This window comes from Nerophis lumbriciformis, linkage group LG09 (assembly GCF_033978685.3).
Source record: "Nerophis lumbriciformis linkage group LG09, RoL_Nlum_v2.1, whole genome shotgun sequence".
Classification (NCBI taxonomy): Eukaryota; Metazoa; Chordata; class Actinopteri; order Syngnathiformes; family Syngnathidae; genus Nerophis; species Nerophis lumbriciformis.
Window position 1 is genome coordinate 35,067,618 of NC_084556.2, and position 14,937 is coordinate 35,082,554.

General features: G+C 41.6%; 1 protein-coding gene across 1 annotated transcript in view; it reads right to left on the minus strand.

Moving 5' to 3' along the window:
* The window catches only part of pknox2 (pbx/knotted 1 homeobox 2), a 355,828-nt gene that overhangs the window by 46,582 nt on the left and 294,309 nt on the right, over nt 1-14,937 (minus strand). Inside the window, exons 13-14 of the mRNA XM_072913859.1 lie at nt 6,954-7,110; nt 6,634-6,826 (exon numbers count right to left, since the gene is read on the minus strand). Of these exons, the coding sequence (XP_072769960.1) occupies nt 6,634-6,826; nt 6,954-7,110 (350 nt within the window). The remainder of the gene's footprint in view (nt 1-6,633; nt 6,827-6,953; nt 7,111-14,937) is intronic.

A 14,937-nucleotide genomic window follows, 5' to 3' on the forward strand; every position in this document is an offset into this window, starting at 1 on the left:
TCTCATTATGTTCTTTAGAACTATCATTTTAGATCAATCACCAGATTACTTTTACAAACAGTTTTTAAAATCAACTAATACACATATTCATGACACTAGGAATGCCAGCAATGGCTATTTGGCACTTCCTGCTCCCAGGACCAATCTCCTCAAACATACAGTCATGTATAGATGTACATCATTTTGGAATGGGTTGCCATCTCACATTAATCTCTCACAAAGTAAATTGTCATTCAAGACAGCTTTGAAGATACACCTATTGCAGCTGCCCACATGACGAGAATTTTTAATACTGGTTTTAACTAGCTTTTTATCTTATGTTGTATTTTTCCATTGTATAATGTCTGTTATTGCATGTATTCTTTGCATTTTTCATTTTGTATGCTCCTATATGGACCCCAGGAAGACTAGCAGTCGCCTTGGCGTCAGCTAATGGGGATCCATTCAATAAACAATAAACAATAAACAGCCATACAGGTCACACTGAGGGTGGCCGTACAAACAACTTTAGCACTGTTACAAATATGCGCCACACTGTGAACCCACGCCAAACAAGAATGACAAACACATTTCGGGAGAACATCCGCACCGTAACACAACATAAACACAACAGAACAAATACCCAGAATCCCTTGCATCCCTAACTCTTCCGGGCTACAATATACACCCCCCGCTACCACCAAACCCCGCCCACCTCAACCCCCCCCCCCCCCCCCCAATCTCCCGAATTCGAAGGTCTCAAGGTTGGCAAGTATGCTCTCGTCCCAAGGTAGCAAATTCGAGGAAAGCATGAGTTTGCAGTGATCGCTGCGTTAAAGGTTTGTTTGATTTCATTTTATTATTATTTTTTATATTTTTTTTTTTTTTTTTTTTTTTTTTTTTTTTTTTTGTGTCCTGTCCAGCTTCTCAGGCAAATCATATAGTTGATGTAGATGCCCATGTCGGCTGTTCAGATTTACTTTACAAAAGAGAAGTGTAGGATACTTCTCTTGTTGCCTTATTTGTATTTGACTTTATTAAATGTATTTATATTATCATTTAGTGCAGCCGGGCCGGAGCAGGAGGGGATAGAAAGAGAAAAAAAAAGAAGACAGAGGGGGAAATTGTGGGGACAAGAGGGGGATTAGACAGAGAGACAAAAACAACAACAGCAAACAACAACAACAACAACAATAGAGCAACATCAGCAAATATGACATGTACAAATATGATGGTAAAAGTAATAGCAAATAAGCAGTTAGCGAAAAATAAAAAATAATACAGAAATGACAATGAGCATTATTGCACTACAAATGGATCAATACAAATACCAATAGAAATAGCGCTATTGATAATGAACAATACCAATAATTTACCTTTATTATCAACAATACAGTTGTTTAAATGCAACAATACATATACGTAATGATAACTTGAGATACGAAAGAATGCAGAAAAATGGAGGGGGAGAAAGAGAAGCAACCTACATTAACCTTGTAGATTGTTATAGTCACAATAGGTTAAGCTTTGTCAGTGTGCCATGTGTTACACCCAGTTTACCCTAGGGCAACAACGTTAATATATGTTTGATGAAACGTGATTATGTGCATGAGTGTAAGTATGCATATGTACAGAATGTGTATATGTGTTTGTACAATGAATGTATATGTACAGAATGTGTATATGTGTTTGTACAGTGAATGTATATGTACAGTATGTGTGTGTGTATGTTTGTATATTGAATGTGCGTGTGGATGTACGAACATTAGGTAGGTAAATATGTACTGTATTTGTGTATGTATGTGGGAGCGTAGGTACCTATGTACGTATGTGAGCATATGTGAATTTGCATGTACAATACATTCGACTCCCAGAGTGCGTGGGAGCCAGAGCACGGCCCCATCACCCCCGAGAGCCCAACCCACAAACAGGAGGCGTGGTGCCCAGGGAACCAGGGACCACCGCCCCCACGCAGCCAAGCCGGCCAGCGACAGGAACCCCAGAGCCCGACCCACCGTACTGCCCACAAGGGCCAGCAGCAGGCCGCAGACAGACGCACCCGGCAGAGGACAGGGCACGAGAAAAGCAGGGGACAGCCAGACCCCAAGCCATCGAGAGACCACACCCCACACGGGCAGAAAGGCGAGACGCCCCGCCCAAGGGACCCAGAGACTCCCCGCAACCGGACGGGAAGACCGCCCCCGCCCCACCGGCAACCGGGCCCCCACGAGCCCACCCCCCACCCCCGGAGAGCGCGGCGAGGCCAGCCCCCGGCCACCCCACCCAAACCGGCCGCCGCAGGACCACCCAGGCACAGGGCCACGGGAACCACCCACCCCACCCGCAGGGACCCCAACGATGGAGATGGAACAACCAGCAACCGCCCCGCCGAGCCCCCCCCCCCCGAGGGAGGGGAAAAATTTAAAAATAATATTAATAAAATATATAAAAAAAAAAAAAAATTAATTAATTAATTAATTAATTAATTAAAAAAATAAGAATTAAAAGAAGATCACAGACATGCTGACAAACAAGGTCACTACCCCAGCAACTGGCTGACTCGCAGCACCTCGGAATACCTTGCAGCACCAAGCTACCACAATAGACGCAGGGACTAGGCCCAACAGGCCCCAACCAAGACGGGCACCCGGAAGGGATGGACAGCGGGACCCAGGAGCTCCAGACACGCAGTTCGGATGCAGTAGCCTGAGGCGTCGACCCCTGTCTGACAGGCAGGCCTAGAGCGTACCCCCAGAAATATACATACATACATACATATATACATACACATACACACATACATGTATACATACCCACACATACACATATATACATATACATACACATATGTACACATACACATATATAAACATACATACATACACACACATATACATACATATACACAGTTCGTCAGCCCCGACAGCCATCACGCGCGCGCGCTGCCACCAGTCACAACATCAGCCACACCCCTGCACCAGACCCAGCAGCCACGGGCGCCCACACCACAAACAAACGGCAGCAGAAACAGCAGCCGCAATAACCCCAGACAGCCAGCACCAGCCAATCAAATCAAAGCGATCAAAAAAAAAACTGCGACCAGCAACCACACGCCACCAGGACCACAGAGACCAGCCGGCGCCAGCCCGCCAGTCAGCCCGAACGCCAACACACAAACAAGAGACACCAACAACCCCCCCAACCAAAAGGCCCCCCACCCCAACCCAAACCCGCACAAACACACCACCGCCCAAACAACCGAGACACAGCATCCAGACCAGACACGGGGGCTGCGCCGCCACCACACCAAGTCACCAACAGAGACCCCACAGCGCAAGGTCAAGGCCACACGGGCACGGACCCCACCCAACAGGAAGTGAGACCCGCGCGACGCCACACACAAATAAATAATAAGATTAAAAAAATAAAAAATAAAATAAAAAAATAAAATAAAATAAAAAATAAAATTTTAAAAATAAAATAAAATAAAAATAAGTAAATAATAAAAATAAAAATAATAAATACATTAAAAATAAAAAAATATATATAACAATAATAAATGAATAAAAGCCTGGCAGGCCACCAGACCGCAGTCCCCGCCGGCCGACGAGGCAATGAGGGGTGCGCCGAACCCCAAACCCCCCATGCATGTGTACAAGGCCCCCAGAGTGTCTACTGTGTAGTTAAAATTAGGAGGTCAGCCGTTACAGCCGACCTCCAGTCCCTATTGATGTGTGTACTGTAGCGTGAGTGAGATATGTATGCTTGTGGGAACTAATAATGCGATTAAAATTGGGGGACATCAAGGTCATGGTGGGTCCCAACCAAACCAAGCCCCCCAAATCCTAAGTGTCTAATATGCAGCTAAGATTGAGGGATGGACGAGCAGGGGACAAGACAGGAGGACTGGAGCCCCATTGGAGGCATCCTCAACCCCCCGCCATGCCTCCCCGCAGGACAATCCCCAAAGTCCTATATATGTGTGACTGTGTGCGCTATAAGTAGGAGGAGTAGAGGGCCCGGACATCCCCCCAGTCCATGCGGCCGACAACCAGGAACTACGGCCAGGAGGCCGCCACCCCCCGCCACAGCCCGTGACCCACACCAGACCACTTTAACGTGACGCCACGCGAGCCCTCCCCCCGCCAAACAAAGCCAGCCCCCGCCCGCCCCAACCCAACCCTGCAGAGCCCATACCGGCAACCAAACGCAGAAAAACCGCACAGCCCCCACGCCCAATGCAAACACCGCATCCCGGCCATCCACACAGCAACGTGCCCATACGAGTCCCGGCCAGGGGAAGGAGACCCCCAACGGGGGAAGAAGCCAATGCATCCCGCCCGCCCGCCAGCCCCCAAACCAGCCGGCAAGCCAACGCCAGCCAGCCCCACAACCCCACAAGCGCACAGACACCAGCCACAGTCCCCCAACCACTCCAACCCAACACAGCGATGCCAACCGCTGGTATCACCGCAGCAACCATCACCACCACCGCCCGTCCGCAGCGTAAACACCGCGGCCGCCGAAACCAAAACAAAAAAAGCGACCGACCCCGTAAACCACAACAACGCACACCCCCGGCTACCACCGAGGCCACCAACCCACCTACCCCAACTCATCCACAGCCAGGCCAATTGAGCCACCGGACATCCACACCCATGCACACACCTACACATTCATATACACATACATACAAACATACATATATGCATATACATATACATACACATACACACATATACACACGCATGCATATACATATAAACATACACATCCACACATATATACACATTAATACACCCACACACATATACATAAGCCCACATATACACAAACACATACATACACAACACACACAAAAAAAAAAAAAAAAAAAAAAAATAGAAAGAAAAGAAAAAAAAAAAAAAAGAAAAAAAATTTGATTTCATTTTAACGCCATTTAGGAATGATCTTGATAGTATTTTTATTAGGGATGTCCGATAATGGCTTTTTGCCGATATCCGATATTCCGATATTGTCCAACTCTTTAATTACCGATACCGATATCAACCGATACCAATATCAACCGATATATACAGTCGTGGAATTAACACATTATTATGCCTAATTTGGACAACCAGGTATGGTGAAGATAAGGTACTTTAAAAAAAAAATTAATAAAATAAAATAAGATAAATACATTTAAAACATTTTCTTGAATAAAAAAGAAAGTAAAACAATATAAAAACAGTTACATTGAAACTAGTAATTAATGAAAATTAGTAAAATTAACTGTTAAAGGTTAATACTATTAGTGGACCAGCAGCACGCACAATCATGTGTGCTTACGGACTGTATCCCTTGCAGACTGTATTGATATATATTGATATATAATGTAGGAAGCAGAATATTAATAACAGAAAGAAACAACCCTTTTGTGTGAATGAGTGTAAATGGGAGAGGGTGGTTTGTTGGGTTGGTGCACTAATTGTAAGTGTATCTTGTGTTTTTTATGTTGATTTAATTAAAAAAAATAAAAATAAAAAAACGATACCGATAATAAAAAAAACAATACCGATAATTTCCGATATTACATTTTAAAGCATTTATCGGCCGATAATATCGGCAGGCCAATATTATCGGACATCTCTAATTTTTATTTTATTTTGTTTTGAAGTTTTTAAAATGCACTCGCAATTCTAAATCAAAGAAATCAAATCTAAGCAAAACCTAAGAGAGTTAAGCTTTTACCAAAGGCAGCAATCATAAATGAAGCTTTCAGCACATACACAATGTTGACATTATATTTTAATAAAGACGGGGTAAAACACACCTACTAACAGCGCGACAACAACAAGGCAACAAACATGGCTGTAGACACAAAGTTAAATCATGAAATGCAACTTTACAAAAACGATGCATATTTATCTGGGAGAGTCTTGACACCAATTTCCTTGACGAAGCAACGTACAAAAAAGTTGTAGCCCTCCATGCTTTTCCAAGTTTTCATCTGTTTTGTCGCATAGAATGACGTCCGGAGCACAAGATAGTTCAATAAATCTGGGGACTTCACAGACGGATAGTCCTTGATATCACACAAGATAGTTCAATAATTCTGGGGACTTCACAGACGGATAGTTCTTGATATTACTCAAGAAATCTTTTTTTTTTATAAAGTATAGGAATCTAATCTATTGCATAGTTTATTTTTTTGATCATATCGGCTTTTAGTGGTAAGATCTAGGCCCCTTGCCTACTCAGATTGTTCGCACAGTAGCTATGTTGATTTGGGGGCACACCACTTCGATTACTTCCATTCAAAAATCACGTGACTGAATACAACCTACACCGCGAAACAATTGTTGTCTTGGCATGTCCTCGTCGTGTAAAGGACAAATACTTTGTATACTGCACCAGGCCCTCAGACTAGACCCGCCCTTTCTAAGTCTATGAGCATGACTGGACGAGACAAACTGAACAGTCCGGTTACGGTCGATTCAATGCCGTGAGAATACACTAACTTTGTTGGACGAGAATATTCACAGCCATTAGTTTCTCTATGCAACATTTTCGGAGTAAATTCTTACACGGTCATAGAGAACAACTTGTCCTTGGAATTATTAATGATGAATCCAGGGTAAATGATTAGGGACAAAAGCAACAACATATGCTCACCGAGGGACACTTCGCGGGCAAAGGCCATGGAAACCAGCAGCAGCGGGAGGCCGACAGACACATATTTGATGACCTTGTCCAGAGGAAGCTCCAACTCCAGGTGGCTAAGACGGTTTAGGGCGGGATTGTCCTGTAGTAGGGCATCGGAGAGCAAAGCCTTTGCTGCTGCCTGGGCAATCGACATTTTGAGCACCTAAAATATATCACAGAACAAATGCATTGCTTAGAGAAACTAAAAAGTCTGCGTCATAATCTAGAAACATTCATCGCAAATGACCAAACCTAAAGATAAAGAAAGGCAATTTCAATCCAGCACCCACCTTACTGGATTGGATGTCTTCCAGCCTGCAGCAGTCACACCGAGAGAAAAAGTGTCCGGAGAGATGTGGAGGTTCACACAGTGTTGGAAAGTGCCTTATGCATTCAGGGTGTGTTTCAGCCAATGAGAGGTTGGATTTGGGTGGAACCAGAGTTCCGCGTTAGGTCCGGGCCTAATTACAGAGAGGACTTTTGGGAGCATGCAGCTGCCCTGACGACACTGACTTCAGCAGACCTCCTGTGCAGAACACCAGGCCTAGCAATTATATGTGTGTGTGTGTGTGTGTGTGTGTGTGTGTGTGTGTGTGTGTGTGTGTGTGTGTGTGTGTGTGTGTGTGTGTGTGTGTGTGTGTGTGTGTGCGTGTGCGTGTGCGTGTGTGTGTGTGTGTGTGTGTACACTTCTCTAGCCTGCCTTTGCCGAGCTAACTCAGAGTGGTTTTTTGAGGCTCTGTCATTTGTGAGGCTATTTTCGACACATTGAGAGCTACTGTTACCATTTGTTTTCAAACATTTATTTTTCATTGTTGTTTCTTAAGAAAACTAAGATGCATTCCTTTTGACTGAGTAGATATGACAAGCACAAAGAAACATTTCGAACGATGCCGGCTGGGAGAGCATGACAAATGGACAGCAAAATTTGTCCTGACAAGAATGCTCACTGTTTGTTCAAACCCTGAAACCAGAAGCTGCGAGTTCCCTTAAATAGAAAGCTACGTTAACCCTTAAGAAGTCATACTCCTTTCTGCTAGATTCAAAATGGAGGATATCTTGCACAGACCAAGTGGAACCCAGAGGACACATTTCTAATATTTTTCTTTTTTTAAACACTACATTTTCATGACAAAGATGTGCAGGGGCGTAGCAACAAATTCAAGGCCCCCATACCCAACACTCCCAAAGACCCCTCGTCCCACCCAAAACCCAACGTTGCCACCCCTTACAATCACACACACTTGCATGTATGTTTACACACACTAAACTTAATTATTGCATGAAATTGGTTTAAACCAGCTTTTAAAAACACGTTATTTACATATTTAAAAGATGGTACTAACATATTGTTGCATTTGGACCAGATGTTCCTCCAAGGGAATTTAAGTTACTGGTCAACAGTGTTGGGACTAACGCGTTACAAAGTAACGCGTTACTGTAACGCCGTTAGTTTCGGCGGTAACTAGTAATCTAACGCGTTATTTTTTTTTTATTCAGTAATTTAGTTACCGTTACTACATGATGCGTTACTGCGTTATTTTACGTTACTTTTGATGTAGTATCGGCTAGAAACAGAAGCGCTGCGGTGTCTTTCTTCTGAATCTTCCTCTGTCACAAGCCGGAGAGAAGAAAAGAGGCGCGGTCTATGTGTGTGTGGGGGGGTGGGGGGGTGGGGGGGGAGGTTTGATCCGCGGTTTGATATATGAAACAAAAAAAAAAAGTTGTTGTCACGTTCAGTCCACACACAGCGTGGTCATGGCGAGCGCAATAACGGAGGAGCTTGAACGCCCCCGCCATTGAATCGGTGTGTTTATAAGTGCAGATTCGGTTGTGCAAAACGAGGGTTTTAAACACATGCTGAACGTGCTTGAACCACGTTACGACATCCCGTCGCGCACCCACTTCAGCAATAAGATTGTGCCAGATCTTTATGAGCAGGAGAAGAAAAAAGTTGTGGATGAACTATCCCGAGCATCATCTGTTGCGCTCATGACAGACGGGTGGACGTCCAGCGGAACTATAAGCGCTCACTTCATCACAGCAGACTGGGAGATGAGAAGACACGCCCCCTCTACGAGAGTCACCTTGCGCAGGTACTGACACAAGCAGTGGAGGAATGGAAGATAAAGATATCCCAGTCACACGTGATAATGCCAAAAATCAAATAATTACAGAGAATGAGGCAGGACTGGGACCACAGATAGGTGCTTTGCACATGTAGTGAATTTGGCATCACAGAAGGGAATCTCAGTCAATAGGATGGAGCGCCTCTTTGGGAGGATCAGGAAGGTTTCTTACTTCCACCAAAGCACAACAGCTGCTCATGTGCTTAAGACAAAGCAAGAAATGCTAAAGCTGCCTGCTCATACATGATGTCCCAACGAGGTGGAACTCCACTTATGATATGTTGGAGCGCATGCAGCTATATACTCTGCATTGACCCACAACACCCTGAAGACAAATGTCACCCTGTCTGATGATGATGTGAGAGTGGCAGATGAGGTCCTCTAGGTGCTTAAACCCCTCAAAAGTGTTACATCTCTACTGAGCACTGAAACTTCACCATCTGTGTCAATGATCCTGCCACTGAAAACAGGATTCTACAATCCATGGCTCCAAGTGTGGAAGACAGCAGCATCACTCCAGATGTCAGGCTTTATTTCACTACCTATGTTTCAAGGAAGATGATGTTTCTTCTTATGTTGCACTTAAACTTGTTTTTTATTAATGGTCATTGGTCCAAGTTTAAAGAAAGGAGGAATGCCTTTTTATGTTGCACTGTTTTTCATTAATTATGTTAAAAGGAAAATAAAAATGCATGTCAAGTTGATCAACAGATTGTATTATTCTCCAGTGCAATAACAGTACTGAAATGAAGGCAAAAAGGGCATTAATGGGAGCTTTAAAAAAAAAAGAAGAAAAAAAGAAGTAACTAAATAGTTACTTTTCACAGTAACGCATTACTTTTTGGTGTAAGTAACTGAGTTAGTAACTGAGTTACTTTTGAAATAAAGTAACTAGTAACTGTAACTAGTTACTGGTTTTCAGTAAATAACCCAACACTGCTGGTCAATCCCAATTTCTTTTGATGACACATAAACTGAGTTTAAATTATCACCAGAACAGCATAGGTATTTTGCAATTTATTTTCAAAGCTTTGAAGAGACCAGCCTAGGACAACACATTCAATTGCGTAGTCAAGTTGATCTGCCAACTTCACGGATGTGCTGTGTTCTTCAATATGTCCCTCGCCCCTACCCTCCAGAAGTAATACACAAGTCAATTGTTCTACTCTGAGAAGAGACAGGATAAGTTAAGAGAAAGGAGTATTGCTACTCCCTGCATTCCAAGCTCAAGGTAGTCCACAGTGTACCCTCGGTCATGAGATGGAGAAAAAATAGAAAGAGCACAAAGAGAAAACACTAGTTATTTCAAACCTGACTATAGAAAGAAATAACTCTTAAATATGGATATATGTAGATATCTATCTTCGTCAATATCCAGAACACATCTTGATAAATTTCCATTAACAAAATATATATTTTTTACAAATAAGTGCCAACAAATACCACTTAATATGATTATAAATCTATTACATTTCCCTTTACTTTAGAGATTTGCTGATGCACGTATCACCAGTGGATAATATGAATCAAAATACAGTAATATCATTATCATTATATTATTAGTAGTGCATCTCCTCGGGGTTAAGCCTTCCCCTGTCTTTAAAACCTAGTGACGCCTCTTTTTCTAACTTTAATAGAGGGTTCCTTGAACGCACCACAGTTACGGACAATGAGATGCAAAAGTGAAACGTGTGCATAACTTTCTGCTAGGCTGCCACAGATAAATGTATTATATTTTTTACCTTTTTTTTTATATCAGCTCATCGTGTAGATGTGTAGGAGGGGTGTAGTAGGTGCGCTAGTCTTAGACATTCTTAGTTTGATTCAAGCAACCTCATAATTGAACAGCTATATTTATTTCATCTCAACATGTATGATTACATATTTCTATGAGAGAAAAAAAACACTTTACAAAAGCCCCGGTGCCCCCCTGTGCTTGGGGCCCAGGTGCAACATCCCCACTTACCCCGTCGTCCTACCACTTCAACGCCTCTGAAGATGTGTTATGTTGTATTAACTGTTCCATTGATCATGGTGCATTTATATTTCTTATTTGAAAATAACTCAACTGTACTACAAATGTACTTTGAATGAATAAAATAACACATTGGCCATTCCAACAATTCAGTTTGTTTGCCCAATAAATAAATTGTATCGAATCACAATAAAAATAACTGTAAAATATATATAATTTTTTATCAAGCTAATGTCCTGCATATTGATCTGATGCCATAATTCATGAATACAATTTAAAATAATAATTTAAACTATCTTCAACACTAACAATAGCATTTGTTTTCATTAACATGAAATATAATACAAATGCAGGTCTCTCTGGGCTTATTGTTATGCTTTTGGTCACGATCAGAAATGTGGGTTACAAGTCTCCCCGCAGCTAGTCGACGTAGCAAATGTCACAGGGAACCCCGTAAGATCCGATCAAAACATTCCCTCGCACTCGCTAGCATTAGTTTATAGCTCGAGATGAACATGACTTTGTTTTCCAAACATGGGAAGGAAGAAAGTGAGTGTGGAGGACGGTGCTGAGAAGAAGTGGATTATATGTATTGAATTAAAGAAATAAATTATCAAAAAAAGAGTGAGGTATGTGTGTGTGTTGCTGACTTGGCTAAGCAGTATCACTGCTACAATAAAATGAGTCGATACCGCCAGCCGAGGATATTAAAATAATTTCTAACAGCGGACATTTATCCGTGAAAATAAGGAGAAGCTGCTGATGGGGTGCTTTACAGAGACGCAGCTGGAAGGAGATACCGGCGAAGTCCACTGTCAAAGATAAATGCTGTACATTATTATGATATTACTTCCCAACACTAATGTAGTTGTTTGTACTACATGATCTTGTATTGTTTTAGAAGTGAGTTTCTCTTATTAAAAAGCATGGTACATGATCAAATTGTGGTGTTTTTTGGGGGGCGCAGAATGTTTTTTCATGAAGAACAACGGGAGTCGAGATTAATTTTGGGTTACAATATCTTTCACAGAACCAATTCAACTCTTAAAGCTATAGGTACCACCCTTGTAAATCCTAGTTCACAGACTACGAGTTCTGACTTAGTCTTGTTCGCCCAAAACATTTAACCTAACTCTCGCCAGATCCTTGTAGTTTGCTGAGCTCCACACAAGGATCTGAGCTCGAGGGCATTGCAAACTCCTTCAAGATAGAAAAAAAATAATGAACCAGTCAGGATCGCCAGGCGGGATTTCATAGATGTGACGTAGCGCCGAAGCGACCGTTTGATTCAAACAACAAAACAACAATGGCGGCACAGAGCGAGGACTCGTGTGCTGAGATTGATTTAGCATATTTTCTTTGCACAAACGACATCGATCGTCGACTGACATTGCTGCGTTGCTTCAGTAAAAGTTCTCAAACTTTTCGCTCTGTCGTTATCCAATATGTCGGCTGTTCTGTTTTGGATTTCCCAGCGTCGCTCTCATCAGCGTCACGGCTTGATTTGGATGTGAGTGGTTGAAGTAGCACGTCATTCAAGATAACGGACAAGTGGTTTATCCAATCACATACAATGATCTTTTTTTTACAAGGCCCCGCCTTCTGAAATACATCTCCTATTGAGAACTCCCAGATCCTTGTGTGGAGCTCAGCGAACTACAAGGATCTGGCGAGAGTCAGGTTACAACACATTACACCTAGTGGTTAGAGTGTCTGCCCTGAGATCGGTAGGTTGAATGGGACCCATTACCTCCCTGCTTGGCACTCAGCATCAAGGGTTGGAATTGGGGGTTAAATCACTAAAAATGATTCCCGGGCTCGGCCACTGCTGCTGCTCACTGCTCCCCTCACCTCCCAGGGGGTGAACAAAGGGATGGGTCAAATGCAGAGGACACATTTCACCACACCTAATGTGTGTGACAATCATTGGTACTTTAACTTTAATTACCCTCTCTGAAAAATGTGGAATATTCCACGGATCGCAGCTGGAAGTTACATCATCAGATCTTCTGCAGGCTACGGGAAGACCCAAAGAAAATCCACCCATTTATTTTTTTCTGTATATCCCCTATTATTTCAACTATGACTGATTGGGTAGTAAACATCAGCACATTCCCGAAATGTTTTTTTCTTGCTATTTTTTTTTTTTTTAATTTTTTTTTTTTAGGTTTTGTTGTATTTGCAAATGATATGCGTAACGCTCACTACTGGTGCTCAAATGAGTCATTTAATTCCGTTGGAACATTATACAAAAATACAATAAAGTTGCCTGAGATGGCAAATGCATATTTTGAGTGATTCTACATGTGCTTTATCACATTGAGAGCTGACAAAAGACAGACGTTGACATTTATTTTGGGAGTTAACACAAATAAATGGCAGGGATTCAGTAGAAAGACCCATCTATTCACTAATAATATCTGAAATTACAGTAAAAATTATTTAGTATCTTATTAACATGTCTTCTATCGAGATGTTGTTATTATTGTCAGCCTTTCCATTGCAATTTTAAAGCTAACAGCCTGATGTGACGCATACGTTTTTATGAATTAGTTTGTTTACAAAGTCTAGTAAGTATAGTTGAGTGGTGATATTTGACACCTTTTTAAAGCATTACAACTGTTAGACAGGTTCAAAACAACCTATTATGGCAAAAAAAAAAAAAGCTTTTGGAAAGTAGTTTGCTAGCAAACTTACCCGACACACTATTTTGGGGAAGTCATTTCCTGGTATGGTCACATGACTGTCACATGATCTAAAGCAGGGGTCACCAAACTACGGCCCGCGGGCAGGATGCGGCCCCCCCAGCATCCAAAATCCACGGGAAGTACCAAGTTAAAAATGTTTTTTACAATTTTTATTATTATTATTTTTTTAAATCTTTCCTTTCTAATCCATTTTCTACCGCTTGTTACTCTCGGTGTCTCCGAGCCGCACAGGCAAATCATATTGTCTAAAAATTAATTTTCCCATCGATAACGTGACAATGTTAAATGTCAAAACGGATTAAAAAGATAATGTGTATATATATATATATATATATATATATATATATATATATATATATATATATATATATATATAAATATATACCGTATTTTTCGGAGTACAAGTCGCACCGGAGTATAAGTCGCACCTGCCGAAAATGCATAATAAAGAAGGAAAAAAACATATATAAGTTGCACTGGAGCCTGGCCAAACTATGAAAAAAACTGCGACTTATAGTCCAAAAAATACGGTATACAGCACGGCCCCCGGCCAAGATGTTTTAACCCAATGCGGCCCACGAGTCAAAAAGTTTGGGGACCCCTGATCTAAAGTGTAGAATAGGATAGAATGTATTCTCATGAGAGCAGGACATTCCTGTGAAAGTGTCAAAATATACAGTTGGCATCAGTACTTTTACACATTTTAATTATTTCAATTGGTCTATTGAAACACAGTAGATGATGACAATAAGTGTACAAATGAAATTTAAAAAAAAAAGGCTCTCACTTGTTCTGGAAGATCCATTTTTTAAAAAGCAATGTATAAAATTAACGATCAAGCAACTTCACAATCACCACTCAGAACATTAAATATAACAGATGTTGTTTCTTCACAATAAAAATGACCGAATCCTGTTTGAGTACAAAACAGTGGAAAATTGTTTCCCCGCGTGTTCAAAATGTTCACATAAAATCTTTGCTTCGTGTCTTTTTCAAATCTCATCTCCTTCGAAATGTTTATCCTCCTTTAGAAAAGTCGACGTTGGCTTATGTGTTCCAAAGTCATCGTCTGTTGAGAAGCGTTATTCATCACGCTCCTCAGTCATCCGACATGACAACAACAATCAGACGGTAAAGGAATGAATGCCGACAGGAAGAGCCGCCATTGTCTTTGTTGGTGCCTGGAAAACAGAACAAAATATACAAATCTTCAAACATTTTTTTTTTTTTTTAATAATGGAGGACAGAAAGGAAGATTATTCCAAGTTCATTCCTGGAAGCTTAGAGTATCTCAGATATGTTGTTTGTATGGAAGAAACATGCCAAGTTTTTTGTTCCACCCCAGAACCTTAGAGTCACAAGTATTGTGCAGACTTCAAGTGGAAAATTAAGTATTTTTTTTTATTTTGAATTTTGAATTTTTTTGTTCCACCCGAGAACCTTAGAGTCACAAGTATTGTGCAGA